The 16,653-nt window shown below is 34.6% G+C and overlaps 2 protein-coding genes across 3 annotated transcripts; both read right to left on the reverse strand.

Annotated features, from left to right (window-relative positions):
- Nucleotides 1-204: 204 nt before the first annotated feature.
- LOC145592502 (E3 ubiquitin-protein ligase SINAT5-like) lies at nucleotides 205-3,612 on the reverse strand. Its single transcript, XM_081648977.1, has 3 exons — nucleotides 3,108-3,612; nucleotides 1,673-2,059; nucleotides 205-1,054 (listed from the first exon to the last, which is right to left on the reverse strand). Exons 1-3 carry the CDS (start codon nucleotides 3,336-3,338, stop codon nucleotides 695-697), a joined length of 978 nt encoding a protein of 325 aa, XP_081505103.1. The 5' UTR covers nucleotides 3,339-3,612; the 3' UTR covers nucleotides 205-694.
- Nucleotides 3,613-11,037: 7,425 nt separating this feature from the next.
- LOC145579145 (MATH domain and coiled-coil domain-containing protein At3g58200-like) lies at nucleotides 11,038-16,166 on the reverse strand. Of its 2 annotated transcripts, none has more exons than XM_081636417.1 (6): nucleotides 15,947-16,166; nucleotides 14,941-15,208; nucleotides 14,672-14,844; nucleotides 14,494-14,569; nucleotides 13,594-13,802; nucleotides 11,038-12,128 (listed from the first exon to the last, which is right to left on the reverse strand). In XM_081636417.1, the coding sequence occupies exons 2-5, from the start codon at nucleotides 15,051-15,053 to the stop codon at nucleotides 13,781-13,783; spliced, it is 384 nt and encodes a 127-aa protein (XP_081492543.1). In that variant the 5' UTR covers nucleotides 15,054-15,208; nucleotides 15,947-16,166; the 3' UTR covers nucleotides 11,038-12,128; nucleotides 13,594-13,780. The 2 variants fall into 2 exon arrangements, with proteins under 2 accessions (XP_081492543.1, XP_081492539.1); XM_081636413.1 differs by having other exon boundaries at nucleotides 14,941-15,252.
- Nucleotides 16,167-16,653: the final 487 nt, after the last annotated feature.

A 16,653-nucleotide genomic window follows, 5' to 3' on the forward strand; every position in this document is an offset into this window, starting at 1 on the left:
TATACAAGTATAATGCTATTTGTAATAAAAATTCCTTCTTTTATTTCATGTTCTTTTTAAAGGTCACAAAATGAAGCCTCTACCAACTACACCACGAGCTACTTGATACAAAAGACGGTAGCTGATGTGATTACGCATGGAATAAAAGAGTTGTTGCAAGCACGCTTAAGAAAATGCTTCATTTGATTAGGGAGGGAGGGGATAAAAACAACAGAACGTGTACAATTCAGCATTTCCAGATGTTAAAGAACATTTTACATCGCAAGAGTATGTTTACACAGCACTTCCAGAAATAACAACTCCCTCGATACAGCTCTCACATCGTTGGAAGATGTATGCAATTGGAAGATCTTGAATCACAATTCCCCATCCATGAAAGAGTACAGCTTAGTCCGCCTTTGATTCAACTGAATCTCAATTTTGGAACCACATTACATTTAATACATTTATAAAATAGGAGATGCACATTCTTGACCCATGTAAACATATGCTCCTTCAGAACCCATCTTGTCGGCATTATGGCTTGTTAGACTATAGTCACTAGCCTCTATGAGCATAATCCTCGAAGATGTCTAATATCATCACAAGACTACAGGTGTGATATGTATTTTTCCATGACTTGCCTGGTGAAACTCAATAGGCAAAAATTGTGAATATGACCAAAACAGGCATGCAAATCGGGGAAAGGTGACCATTAACTGCAAAGATTAGATATGCAAGCAGCAGATTCCAAATTTTGTTCTTTCCAAATTCTTCCAGTAATCCGAAGCTTAAGCTCTTTTTTATCCCCACCAGAGAAAAAAAGTGCTAATTTACGTTGAATGACAAGACCATCATGACTGTCTCTAACCTTTCTGTGGCTATCACGAATGCTTCGTGGGGTTCCCTCCCATGTTAATTTTCTCCCATAGCCACCCACTTCTAAGCTATAATTGTATCGTCGAGCGTCAGTTTCATCACCCATGAAACGAAGAAATGCCATATAAACAGGAGCCATGCCTAGCTGGAATGCTTCAAAATGCAAACAGAAATACTGACCAAAACAATGGAAAACCTGAAATGGGAGATATTGCAAGATAAATAAGTACTCCAAACAATGGTCAAACTCTCATGTATATATACTAACTAATCTTAAACTCATATTAATACTTCAATAAATACTACTTCCTCTAACCCAACTATTAAGTAAACATCTACTTTTGGCACAGAGAAAAACAAGAGTGGATGTATAGAGAACAGAGCGAATGGGTGTGCGTTGGAACCAACTTCAAAGAAAAAGTAGAGAGATACAACTTTCTTAAGATGTTACTCTGCAACTTTTTTTTCGTGGACTTCGAAAATGGAAGACTTGGCTGTGAGACAGAGAGTATATCCAATGATCACAGAGCACTAAATGACTTCAGTATATGTTACTTGAACTCTCTGCTCTAATAAATAATATCACATTGATCCTTGAGCACCAAACATAAAGTGACACCAGGGCCTTTCAAGTTAAACCATAACCATCGAAATGACCCAAAAAGCAACCATATATTACTATGAAAACCTAACTGAGCATAGGACTATGGTTGATAAAGAATCATACAGCTAGTATAATACTCATCACCAAATTTCCCTAAGATTCTAAATGCAACATATACCCACAGTAGTTAAAAATAAATAAGGCACTTACTGTTAGCATCCAGGTAGCATTGTCAACTTCAAGGGGGTTAGCTTTGACATAACGATGATTAAATGTAGAACCAGAGTGCATATCAACTTTATGATCATCCCTCAGATGGGTAACAAGGAAAGGAATATCCCCAACAACGGAGCATTCATAACCAGCATATGGACAGCTGAATGGTCTAAAGTTACATAGGGCTTCATGCTTAAGTTTAATATAATAAGGAGAAATCTCCAGGCAACCATATGGGCTGTATTTGCAAGGAAGATCTAGAGACTCGGCCACCTTCTCCAATGCCAAACATCTGATTTCTCCAAGCTCTTGTCTGCAAGTAGGGCATCGATTGTGAACCCTTGTCTTACACTCTGAACAAAGTGTGTGTCCGTTATGGCACTGTTAATAAAACCAAATTAGAAATGCAGTGAATAATCTATTCATAAAAAAAACAATTAACAATCAAACTGAACATTAACAGTCTCTAACAAGAATGTTATAGCCTAGAAGCCTCTTTTACAATTGATAAGCAAAGAAAACTTGTGTTCTAACGATGTTATTATATAGAATTAATTGGGAAGATGGAATACAAGGAACTAAACAGAGAATAATGAGAGCATTCCACATCAAGAGCAGCGAAATTAAGAGAATCAATCAACATTAGATACCACAAGAAAGATTCCACTTCCAATTACCACAGTTTTAGATAATTTTACTGTTTAAATTTTAACGGCATCATACATTCTTAATCCAGTCAATTTTATCAACTGTTTTTTAATCAAATCAGTAATGCAATTCCAATCCTATTCATTTCCTGCAATACTTGAAAAATAAAACTCAATATCTAAACAACAATCTTCCACAAACATGGGGAAAACCATTTCCACAAAAATGGAAGACCTTTGTTCAGGCAATCTGTGTATGCTAGACAACAATTCACAATCCTATGATTCCTATCATAAAGTTCCATGATTATGCAATAAATCATCCAGCATAAACTATGAAAAGTTGCAAACTTTACAAGATAATCAGCTTTTTGAGATCCCTATAAATCTATTAATATCCTCAAACACATATACAGAAAACTTCAGCTTTAAGTACACCATAATCCACATTTCAATCCTTTTCACTCTGTTCTTCCCCGGCTACAAAAGTTCAAAATGTGGGTGTTTTGCCTGCTTTTCATAAAGTAAAATAAATTAAACCCCAATTCTCAAAATTCAATTGAACAGCACAAGGTATTTCCCAAAATCCTGAAATCCCCAAATTTATTAATTTTTAAAAGGATTCTTACAAATCAACAAAACCAAAACTTGAGTTCCATTTTCCCCCAATCTAAAACCCAAAAATAGAAGCTAAAATCAATTTAAATACCAACAAAACAATAAGAAATCCATTGAAAATATTGCAAAAAATAAGAGATTGAACATATCAGAGAGAAAAGAACCTGGTGAATAGGAGGGTACATAGCATGAGCGCAAACTGGACATTCAAAGATTTCAACAACGCTATTAGTTGTCGAAGGAATCAAAGGCGAAGCTAATTTCCTCCTTGATTTTGAAGATTGATTGTGATTATGATTATGATTTTGTGGGTAATTAATCTCAGCTTCATACAATCTTTCTGTAGACGACGACGACGTCACACATTCAATCCTATCTTCTTCCATCTTGTTCATCTTCCTTTTCCCCCTTTTTTCGATCCAAACCCAGAAATTAATTAATACCCATCAACCAAAAACCCAAAAAGATTTAAAATTTCCGATCAAATTTAATTGGGATTTGACAATTTTTGGCTGGATTTGTCGGAAAGATTTTTTTAAAAATAAATAAATTTAGCCTTTTGTTTTTGGGAATGTTGAGAGAAGAAGGAAGAGAAGGATGAAGAGGAAAGAGGGAAATGAGTTGAAGGTGCTTTGCTTTAATTCGTTGGCTTTTTCTCGATTTTTTTACAAAAAATAAAAAAAATACGAGTGAGAAATAAAAGGGTGTTTGATTGAAAGTGATAATATAATTATAATATAATAATAATAATGGAGAAAATGATGATGATTAGAGGAGTATATTATTATGGAGTATGGAGCACTAATTATGTGCAATAATAAGGTTAATTTTTTTTGGATTTATAAATTATTTTATTTTTTATTGAATTAATTAATAATTAGGTAGGGTAAGAAGAAATGTTGGGAGAGGGACAGATGAGTCAACCTGAAAATCTTTTATTACAAAATTTGTTTAAAAATTAAAAAAGGAGTAATTGAAAATAATTTTTGGCATTGTCTTACTCTTCCCCAATCACCATTGGAGTTATGACTTCTGACAGAGTGACAGGCAAAGCTTAAATGATGGTACATTGTCTTCTCTGAAAGGGTAAACTTTTTTGAATTAGAATTTTAAAATTTTGTTGAAAATCAAATATACCTTGGTAATGGTATCAAAATGTTTGCTAATGGATGGAAACTACCCAATGAATTTGTATTTGAAATTTTGAATCCTCAATTATCAGTATTGCTATTTTTTTTTTCCTTTAGTTGAAATAAAATACAAGTATTAAATTTTGAAATTTGCTACCACTAAAAACATATGTTTCATATTTGTTACCGGTTTAATTTTTTTTTTTTTTTTTTACTTTACTACCACCTAAATGGGAGTTTGTTAAAAATAACTACCTGATATCTTTTACCAAAATTATTTTCGTTAGTGGGGCCCAACCACCCCACTGCCACCCCCTCCCCTCAACTGTCACCCTTCTCCGATCCCTCCACACAACTAGCGGTCGACGCCCAAAGTTACGACCGGCACTGACGACCCCACTCCTCCCTTTTCCCCTACCTACGAATCCAAACCCCCTTCCTTTATCCCCTTCTTGCTGCCCCAACCACGACCACACCCGAAACTGGAAACCACCCCTCCCCATTTCCCCCACCGGAATCGACCCCCCTCCCCTTAACCCTAAACCACCACCCCAAAGCAACCATAAGTGAAACTCTAAAACTCGTTTAGAGTGGTTTCAGGCTTGTGGTTTAAGGTTAGGGCTGTTGCCTTTTGGGGTGGGGGAAGGGGAAGATGGTCGCTTTCGGTGAGGGTAATGGGGAGGGGGGCCGAATAGGGTGGTTTCGATTCGTGGTGGGGGACGGGATCGAGGAAGCAAGAAGGGGAAAAAGGAGGGGGTGGGCTGTGTAAGTGGGGAAAAGGGAGGAAGTGAAGTTGTCGGCACCGGCCGTCGGCAGGTGTTATGGGGAGGGGAAGGAGTGGCTGACGAGAAGGGGCTAGCTATTGAGGGTGGCTGGTTTTTTTTTTCTTTTTTTTTCAATTTTTTTTATTGAATAAACTTAACAAAACCCTAACAGATTCCTTTAAGTGGTAGTTATTTTTAATAAACTCTAATTTAAGTGGTAGAAAAGTAAAAAAAATTAAATAAAAAATTAAATCGGTAGCAAATGTAAAACATGGTTTTTTTTTTAGTGGTAATTAATGTCAAAATTCCTAAAAAAAATGTTTTTAAAGGTCTTATCTAATTTTTAGTTCAACTTATCTAACATCAGACTCATTCGTTGCACGGTGTTCACCAAAGAAGGGGATAATTTACCTTACTAGGATGTTTGCTCCTAATCGTCTATAGAGTTTCAACTTTCGAGCTAGTGATCACTACATGTATTGGAGGTTGAGAATAGGTTCTTAATAACCGATAGAAAGGATCTCATTAGGCTACGGATGCCTATGTTTATGCCTATGTTTATCTCAACCCAAGGCTATTTGAGTATTTTCCATGCTATGGTCTAATTTAATACTAAACCGGTAAGTTTCCTACCAACTCCAACAAATTTTGCTTGGTCTAATTTGATATGGTTTGGTGTGACATGATCTGATCGTTTGATTTACCAATCTTTGACCTTTTCTGTATAGATATTCTATTACGAACAATAAATAATACGGAGTATATCAAATGTAGACTTTTTAGATTCGTAATAATGTTTTTTTTTTATTTATATGCAATTTCTATAATTTTTTTCATTAATTACGAAATAAAAAATACTTAGCAAAAATAATAAACATATTGAACGATGAAGTATGTCATAACTTGTTTATTTCCTCAGAAAATTTGTTAATTACTATCCTAAAAAGAGAACTTTGCCAATTAATGCTCCTAATAATAAAAGTTGTTAATTACTATCTTACAAATAAAAAATGTTGTTATTTACTACGGAGTACCTTAAAAAATGATTAAGTTGTTTGATTACTGATATGATATGTCTATTTATATAGTATTTTACCCCATCCCTTGATCATAATTGGTAGTGTTTTTAGCTCTTTAAAGCCACTTTTATTACTAATTAGTGTTTTCGTAGTTTTGGTTAAGTTTTGTAGGAAATTGCACTTTTGGAGCATTTTCCCGGGATTTTATGGAGCGACTACGAGCATTGGAGGAGCACGACCACCTTTCATAGCCTAGCGCCGGCTATAGTCATCGAGCCAGGTGATTAAGGGCTCTACATGTGAAATAATGAGCATTGGACACCGAGTAATCAAGCCCCAAAGTGGAAATTCATAATGGACTAAGAAGTGAAGCCCAATCAAAGTCCAAGCATAGATGGGCGCGATCGGGCAATCCTTGGCTCGATCGGGCGGCTGCCCAGAACAATGAGATGAAGAAAAAGGCGGGCCCGATCGGGTGCGTGTTTCTGAGGAGGTGTTTTCGGCGATTTACTTAGTTTTAATTAGGATTATTGAGGAGTTTTGTATAAGTACGATTTAGTGTTCTTAGTATTACTCATTTCTTCTCTTAGACTTTCGCTCTCTACTTAGCTTAATTTCCTCTCTCTACAACTCTATACTTTGTTCTTGATTCAACTCATTATTTCCGTTAAATTTGGTAACGAATTCTTATCTATTAATTTCAGTAATTTTATTTCTTTATTTCATCATGACTTATTTAATTGTTTTGATTAGTTTAGATTCAATTATGTGTGAGTAGTTCTCTTTCTAGGGTTTGTGGGGATCCATAAATAATATGAAGGAATAAATTATTATTGTTGATTGTCAAAGCTTGATTAATTTCCTAATGATTGATTTAATGCTATGCAATTAGATTAGACCTGGTTTAATTGTATGAGTTATGCAATATTGATTCGAGATTCGAGAGATGAAAATTGATGTTTAGGCTTAGTTTCAATAGGCGGACTAATTTATAAATGGTTAAGTCGTGATTCGCAAGATGAAATTTAATACCGATAAATTAACTGTGTGATTGTAATACGTAGTGAAAGCCCTTTATGATCTGATTAATTGATGCATTGATGATTGATTGTTATGTTTTACCCTGGAATATTATTTATTGGTAAATCTATGCCCTAGGTCTCTTATTCATTGATTTTTCCCCTACTTTTATTTCTCCCTACTTTTATTTTTAGTAGTTTAGTTTCCTTTAATAACAACAAAATGATTACTTTATAATTTAGATTACTCTTGATTAATTAGAAGTAAATTGACTTGTTTCCCTGTGGTTCGACCCTTCTTCCCTATCTGCATAATTAGTGGACTTAGGAATTATTTTTATTAGGTGATTACGACTTTAGCCTGTCAATTACTATATCTAGCCATTTTCGGTTGAACCTAATTATGACACTACTTATCAGTCTAAATGTAATTTGTGACATATTAATCTCATTTTTGTGCTTTATCTAGGAAAAATTGTCAAAAATAATACAAACTTTGAGCGATCTGCTAAAAACAAGTCAATCTTTTAATTATTTGTAAATAATACAAACTTTGAGTGGTATCCGTTTTAAATAAGTTATTTTACCTATATCTTATTTAGCCAATTAATTTTTTTGTTTATCTTTCTAAACTTGTTTAACAGGTTTTGAAAAATAATGCAATGTCACGTGATCCATATAACTTGTTCATCAAGTAACAATTCGGTTTTAACTTGTTTAAAGTTTGTATTGTTTAAAAATAACTAAAAGAAGACTTGTTTTTAGCGGACCGCTTAAAGTTTTTATTATTTTGACATTTTCCCCTTTATTAGGGCAGCTAACGCGCGCGATGCGCATGGAGTGGTTTGCCCTTTCTTAATGTTTATATTGAGCTGTGTTTAAACACTTCACAACATTGAGTTTTAGAGTAAATAGTTTGATAAATTAATGGAATGTGTATATTGCGTTGTGTTTAAATTTTTCATTTTTCAAGCACGACTTTTTCAGTTGCTTACAACTTTTTTTTTTTAGGAAACATCTATGCAATTATTCAACAATGCAATATCGTAATATAGGTGAACTTTAAATTTACTTATAATATAAATAAATAATATAAAAGTGCATAAGTATAAGGAGAGGAAAACCTCAACACTTATTATTACATCTGTACACGTGAAAAGACATAAATGTAAGCAATTATATATGGGGGTAAGCCGGTAAGTACGTAAACAAACATTTTGAAGGGCATATACGTCCGTGCACTATTTATAAGCGCAATCTCCTACTTTTTATAAGGTAAGGATAAGGATACGTCCGTACACTATTCATAAGCGCAATCTCCTACTTTTGATAAGGTAAGGATTTATTATTTCATTAGCTTGAAAATGTCTGTTATGGCATCACTTATCAACGATTTAATATAATTTTTGTCATTTTAAGCACTTATAATTGTTATAAATAGTTCTATTTTACTGGCTTAAATGTAAACTGGATTTTAAGCAGTAAGTGACGTCATAATTGGGTTAATTCATTTAAAATTATGTAGGTAATAATTGTGAAAATTAAACAGTTTGAAGGTAGTAATTATTTAATTAATAACTATATATTTTAGGGGTAGTAATTGATAAAGAGTCATTTCTTGAGATAGTAGTTAACAAATTTCTTCTTTTTTTTTTTTTTTTTAATAATTTGAATTGGTCTTTTTTTTTTTTTTTTTTTTCCTGATCTGATCTGATTGTTTGATTTGACCAAACTCAGGCATTATGTGTACAATAATTTGTAAATAACAATATATTAAGCAAGATTTTGTTGGATTCATAATAATATGTTTATATTATTAATGTGTAATTTTCATAATTTTTTTCACTACGAAATAAAAAAAAAAAAAAAGAATCACACACAAAACGATAATGTATGTCATTATAACTTTTTTTTGTACGATTTGATATTATGACCTAAACTTATTATTTTTTTTCTAATCTAATTTGAAATAAGTAAAACTAAGACGCAAACTCTTTATTAATGCGGACTTTCATTAAGTCGTTGAAAGACAAATTAAATTAATCCTAGAAATATTTTTATTTTTATTTTTTGAGAACACTGTCGAGCAAATATTATTGAGTGATAGACATAGAGTATGAGAGTACATATGGAGGACCTCCATGGGGAAATGGTTAACCCACACTTGTTCGATACCAAAAAGAACTAATCTAGCAAGTTGGTGAGCCACAATATTGCCCTCCCTTTTAACATGAAACTACTTAAACAAATCAAAATTAAATCACTGCTTAAAGAGAGAATATCTTCTAGTACTCCATCAAAATCAGAAAAATAGGTCGCTTCCTTTGACAGACGATAAATGAGTACTTGGCAATCGAACTCAGAAATAACTGCTTCACAACCATGCCTGCGAGCTAGTCGAATGGCCATTGCAAGAGCCTTTCCTTCTGCGACTTCGGGGGGCCACCAAGCTCTTAATCTGCGAGTAGCTAAGAAGAGGACCTCGCCTTTGTGGTCTCACGCAATTACACCCAGTCCTACCCATCCTTCTTCAGCCAAACACGCATCAGAGTTAACTTTAACAACACTCTCAAGTGGAGCAACCAACCTAGACAAGCTCTTACTTTTTCGTGGCACTTGAACACTATATGTTTTCTTGGTGTAGCTACAAAAAATCTTCCACCAGCCTCTCCATTCTAGCGAGCAGTACATTACTTGGGGTAGTAGTACCTTCAAAGACTTTACGGTTGCGCTCTGCCCAAATTAGCAAGCAGCTCTTTGTTTCAATTTTGCATCCATTTTTTTCCATCGATCTTACCAGCAAGTCACACCAACTCCCACTTAAATCACTTAGCAAGACCACACATCCACTTTCTTCCCATAATTCCTGCACTCGTTCACACTCAAAAATTGCATGAGCACTTGTTTCCTCCACCTTCCCACACCACAGACAAATAGCATCATCAATTAGGTGACAATGCTTCGGCAAGGATCTTGTTGGCAGCGTAAGAGTGCAGACCAACCAGAAAAAATGTCTTACTTTTGGTGAGGCTTCAAGACTACAGATTTCCCCTCAAGCTTGGTAGAACTCATCAAAGTTACACCCTTTTCCCAAGATGTACGCCACTGTCGTTGTCGAGTAAAGGCCATCTTTTGAGAATGCCCATGTAAGCATATCTCGTGGCACCCTTAAACTCAAGGGGATTCCCATAATTCATCTCTGATCCCACTTATTGAAATTTGTTGCAATTACCTCATAAGTCTACTCCATAGTCTGCTCATGAATCAGGTCACATACATGAGTGTATCCATCAACTTCTAGACTTATCACAAACCTACCCTCCGAGTCTGCCACCCACGGGTCTCTTCATATATTAACAGGTGCACCATCACCAATTCGCCATATGATGCCTTTCTTAATGAGGGCCTTACTACTCCATATACTTCGCCATGAATAGCTTCCCCATATCCCAAGTAGGCATCCATGAATGAGGTCGTCTTTAGATAGTACGTTGCCTTAGCTTCATTACTTTGCTCAAAAGTGATTCTTCCTTATCACTACTACAAAAAGCGTGTTTTCTAGACGCTTTTTAGGCCTTTTTTAGACGCTAAAAAGCGTCGAAAAAATATTTCTCGACGCTGCTAAAAAGCGTCGACAATACGTGAGTCGAGAATTTTGAGGGACACATAAAAGCGTCGAGAATATCGACGCTTTTATGTGTCCAAACTAATGTACAAAGTGTCGGAAAGTACTTATTTCGCGCATTATCCCAAATTTGTGTAGTTTTTTGAGACGTTTTTACATGTCTACATACTCAAATTTAGCGACGCTTTTTGTTGTCTTGTGTTTATTCGTGTCAGGCTATGGAATGGCGGGAAACTCTTGAAATGTGAAAATGTGCAAAATATATAGACATTAAAAAGCGTCTAGAATTTATTTTTAAAGTTTTTTATTTTTTCCTTTTATTAAATTATTACCATCATACATACATTATAGTTATTTAAATTTATCATAAATTAAATTAATAACATTAAAATTAAAGTAAACAAATATTCTATATAACTAGATTAAAAAAACAATAATCAACAATAATAAAAGTAGTACGTAGTTAATTACTAAATTTATTAAAGAAAACATCAATACAATTAATTAAAAAAAATGTCACATATTTTTTTTTTGAAGTCAAGCAACGGGAAAAATATATTAAAGAAGATCAATTTCCGCCAAAGTCAATAAACTTTGAGGAAAAGGACTCGAAGATACAAATTCGTCACAATCTCTGGTCTCCCATCTAGCGACATTATGAGCTAAACTACTACCCGATTGCTTTACATGAGAAATTAAAAACGAACTAAAACTGAAAAAAGCCTACAAATATTATCATATAGGAGAAACACAAGGGAAAATCCTTTGGCATTGTTTCGGACAGCATTCACCACATTCAAGGCATCACTTTCAAGCTGAACATAAGAGTATCCCAACCTCTTCGCCACAAGCAGACCATATTGACAGGCAACAACTTTCGCACACCCTACATCCCACCCTGCACCCTCCTGCCTCACTGCAGCAGCAACAATAGTCCCTTGATCATTTCTGATCACAGCCCCCAAGCCGGTTTTAACACCTAAAGGGCATCACAATTTACCTTGACCCTTCTCTGAGTTGGGCAACGTAACTCCACGATCTGGTGGGCAGATTTGGGTGGGTCAGCTAGCAACCCTTCCAGTATACTCTATACTTTCACGCACCATATTCACAACCCCTCTGGCAACCTCAACATCATTAAATGAATTCTTCTCAAAGGTGGACATATTCCTGCAGTGCCAAGAGAGGCCCAAGCTAGCGTGGCAATCGTAACTAGTTCAGACCTTGAAACATTTTTTGAGAGCCATAACAGCCTCTCAATAAAGCTGGAAGCCGGGGCCTGTTAAATTTGAGCAAAAAAAGGATTGGTTGTCCAATCTCCTTCATTGTAGAGCAATCAAAAGTTGTGTAGATCACAGATTCACCCTTCACAAATCTCAAGACTCGAGCTAGGATATGCATAATGTCAATCACAATTTCCCTACAACAAATAGTAGACATAATATAAGAGTAAAACTTGAGAGAAACCATTAAACACCTTTCACATATGGCCCTTTCAAAAGCCTGGACATCTCATATTGATCTAAAAACGTGCTTATATCAACTGATGCATTATACGCTTGCTTTATCAGTCCATAATTTACAGCATCTGTTTCTGCCAACTCCTTTATAAGTTTTGCATCTTCAATCTGAATACATAAGACAAATCAAGTAGATGAGTGAAGCATAGTGGTCAAGTCAATCCAGCAAATATACATGAATTGGAAATCACGAGATCATGTTCCAAGTATAAAATTATAGCTGAGATGAGAACAACAAGATAGTATCATACTAACTAAAAATATCAATCAATCAGCTTACTAAATCAGGTAAATCTGCCATCATTTTCACAAAGATACTGTTTCAAATTCTTTCACCACTTGGTTCAGTATAGACAATTCAGAGAGAGAATCAAAGTCATTATGCTGGTGATTGCAACTGAAATCATAGTGTGACATTAAACTTAACCATTTCAGTAACTGCATAACTTTACAGTTCTGCAAATAAGCCAACAAGCAGCGCCAGACCACTAAATAATTTTCTGCAATTCTTAACCAGTCCAACATAATATATTTGCCCAAATCATAGCAATACACATGTATACATGTTTAAGCTATATCATGAAAAACTCTTTTACACAACTCGAAAATGCATGAGGAAAACAATTCAATCACAAAATTGATGAAGAAGAGAAAGTGGCCAAGGTCCAGATAAGAACCTCCAGTAAACAAAAACACAGATCATTCTCTTATCAAATACGAAGAAAGTACAAATTGAGCATCACCTTATATGCTACCCACTACCATCATAATCATGAACACAGAAGTCATCTTGTCATAATACATGAGGGTTGCACGCATATGCCTGTAGGAGCATGCTGAATATGAACAACGGGTACAATTGGTCCTGTATCACTCAACAAATAGGACATAATTAGATCATTATCATCTAATGGTAAGTCAGAGATCGTCTCAAGAAACAGAGGAATGACATCAACAGCTGCTAAGGTGACATGCACATAAAATCAAGGAACAGTGAGATATTAAAAAATATCACGGAAAGCTCAACCAATTTCTACAGTGTACAAAGCAAAAAATGTTGAGTGTTAAAAAATATAAGCTATTTCAATACTAGTAAGCTATAAGGTGTATACCTCTTTGGAAGTTGTACAACTGCGCAAAAATTCTTATAGTATTGTTTTTTGTACCAATGCTTACAGAGTTACATATCGATATCACTAGTTGTGCTTTTCAAACTGACTTGAATTGAAGTGCGGATAATGCACCCGCCTTTCTCATATCTTATGCCGACATGTTTCACTGTTAGAATAAAGAGGCCACAGATTCAAGCTTTAAGACCTTTTGACTATCATTGGCCTGATAATGATACGATGTAAATGACCTTATGGTTTATCCTATAATAGTTACTAGCTATAGGCTTTCAATATAACTCTCAACCTCTGTCCTGAAATAATTGTTACTATACCAAATATTGAATTTGCAATGTTATTACTGAATCCAAATGGAAGTAGTATATCAGGTTTATGTAGAAATTAGATCATCTGGTGATAATAAATGCACTTTTAGAAATCAGAACTAGTTAAGCAAAGTGTACCTCATGGCAACTTGTTTTTTAAGTGAACTCATCATGCGGTGAACACCTCTTTCGCCAATCAAAAATCCATAAGCATACTTAAATTCAAACTCAATAGTGGCAGACTTAATGCCCCCAATGTTCGAGGAACACTTCTCCAATACTCTACCTTTGTAACCTTGCTTTTCAGCCCAATTGACATACATGCTTAGAAGTCGTTCTGCCCATATCTGTATTTGGAAACTTGTAAGAACATACCAAAGAGATGCATAAAGGAAAATATACAAGCCAAAATCAAGAAGGCGTTGGTTACAGACTATTGAGATCAAAATAGACATGCATGATACATATATATATATAGCTAATCACTTTCCACAAGAAAAGATAGTGAAGTTGTTACTTAGCTTGGCTTTCCAAGAAGAAATTATTGCTTATTTATGCATTAGGGACTGGTATGTCCTTTATGGTTTCAATGCACAAGATATGTGAAAATATACTACAAAGAATTGAAGAAGGCTTCAACAAACAATGGTGCAAGTCTAGTATTTTTCTCCCAACTACTCATCTCTACTTTTCTTGTATTTAATGGGGAAAGAAGACATAGGTTATGTGTAGGCCCAATCCAACTCAACTCAATCTAACGGAAAATGGAAGAAATATGCAAACAACTAGAATCAAACCAGATGAACATAATCAAACTACTCATCTTATAAGTCAGTATCTTGCTACATATGGCATAGTAAAAGACAGAACAATTTAATGCCCATTTCTAGAGATATTTTTAGTGTCATTGTGCAAGATAAATTGTACATTTGGTCCTATATTGTTCACACGACAAAATGCTAAAAGATTTCACCAGATATCTGGATCAAGCCTTCTTTTTTCAAAATTTATTAATGCACAAAAAGTAGGCCTATATACCTTATTATAATGAACTTTATCAAGCATGAAAGTATGGGTAGCCCCAATCGTTTGAGCTTGCATAAAACCAGATACGCTGAGCAAAAAAAATTAAATAAATGAAAAAAAATTATAAATTCCAGAGGACACTAGCTAATTTTTTAAAACAAGAAATAAGATGTCACGTGTTAAAACATACAAGTTATCTTACTGTGATGGTCGTCTTTTCCTTGGCGTTGATTCTTCAAGTAAAGAATAAATTCAACATACAGTTTGTTATCATCAGTTAGCCCGGAACTATTGTCTACATGCAGAAATAGTGAGAGGCATTTACCATCTTCAACCTCTCCTCTAGGAAATAAGTTTAATTTCCTGAAATATTACAAATCAGAGAAAGTAATAAGCAATTTTAGTCACAATTGAGTGAAATTTTCCACTTTTTATTTAAAGTAAGACTTAAATACATACCATGACCATCCATCAAAGCAAAATACAGGAGAAAACAATTCATCATTCAAAGTCGAGAATTTCTCAATACTCCAGGTATAACTTCTGTGATTTTTTCCTTCAACAATCGACATAGTAGATATCTTGACTTGGTTGTTTATGACAAGAATTTAGGGACTCCCCATGTATCTTTCAAAGCATGGAATCGCCTCTCTTTTAGCTAATTTGGCACGATCAGCTTATTTGCCTCATTCTCACTAGTAATCTCAATGATTCTCTGAATATTAATCTGGGACCAACAACATTGTTGTACCAGCATTGTAGTCAAGTCATCTTGCCAAAGTGAAGAAAGAACTTATTCAACAAAGCAAGTAAATCAATTAAAAAATATAGACAAATTGTACAGAGTGTTTAGTATGCTTATATATAATTCTAAGAGGCGTGAGAGGAGCTGTCAAGAGCATGACCTGATAAATCAATCAAATTTCTACATAGAAATTCCTACAGAGGAACTGCAATAATGTCAACAACATAACCTGATAAATCAATCATCACATAGAGTATTCAAATGTACAAGAAGGTACTAAAGGGTATAGGAATGATAAAAGTCAAATTACACCATAGTATAATTAATAGTTCAGAGCGTCAAAAGATGGACCCCAGCTATCCACTCCTCAATATCATAGAAATAACTAGGAAAACAAAACCTCAAAAAGATTTAACACGATAAAAAAATAATAATAATAAAAAAACAAAGAGTGTTCCTAATAGCAGGTCAATAGCCAACTCAAAATGGTGCTTCCTTCAAACATAGAAGAAAAGAAGGCTAGTTTTCTAGAATTTTATTTGAACTGTAGCACAAAATCGAACATAATAATATATATATTGAAACCCTAAAATATCCGTTTCTCATGAATCAAATACATTTCAGATCATAACTTCATGAAATTATTGTTAAATAAACTCTACAAACAATCTATAGGACTCAATTCAAAGAAAAATTGATGCCCAAAAGGAAAAATTGTACCTCAATTAAATCGGCAACGAGAAGACGAAATTAAAACATCCTTGAAGGCCGGTGAGTAGAGAAAATTAAGCAAGCAAAATTATTTATGAGCAATTCACGGGGAACGAATTGAAGATCTGACATTGAAATCCATGATTTTCTGAATCACTTCACAGAAATTAGTAAGATGAAGGAGAGATGAATAGTTAGGGTTAAGATGTGAGAAGTGAAAGGTTTTCAAGTTTAGAAACTATGGGCGGTTTTATTATTTCTGAAATTAAGAAACCGTGGGTTAAACAAAATGCACTCACGAGCCTTACACGTGTTGTTCTCGACGCTTATTTATGTCGAAAATCAATCTCGGCGCTTTTAGGCGTCGAAAAAATACGCATATCGATTTACCACCTAACGCTCATACCGAAGCGTCGAGGCTTAAGCGTCGAGAAAAGAATCATTTTGTAGTAGTGTATGGACGAGATGCCAAGCTTGCTTGCCTAAAAGGGAGTCATTAAAAACCTCAAGGTCTTTAAATCTCATCCCTCCTAGGCACTTTGGATTACACATTGTATCCCATGATTTATAGTGAACCTTTCTTCGAACATTTTTTTACCCCAGAAAAATTGAGCCATCACTGAACGAATGCTATGTATCATAGAAGCCGGAAATTTATACACTCCCATTAAGAAAGTTGGGATAGCTTGGGTCACATATTCGAGCAAAATTTCTTT

Source organism: Chenopodium album, chromosome 2 (genome assembly GCF_948465745.1).
Source record: "Chenopodium album chromosome 2, dcCheAlbu1.1, whole genome shotgun sequence".
Classification (NCBI taxonomy): Eukaryota; Viridiplantae; Streptophyta; class Magnoliopsida; order Caryophyllales; family Amaranthaceae; genus Chenopodium; species Chenopodium album.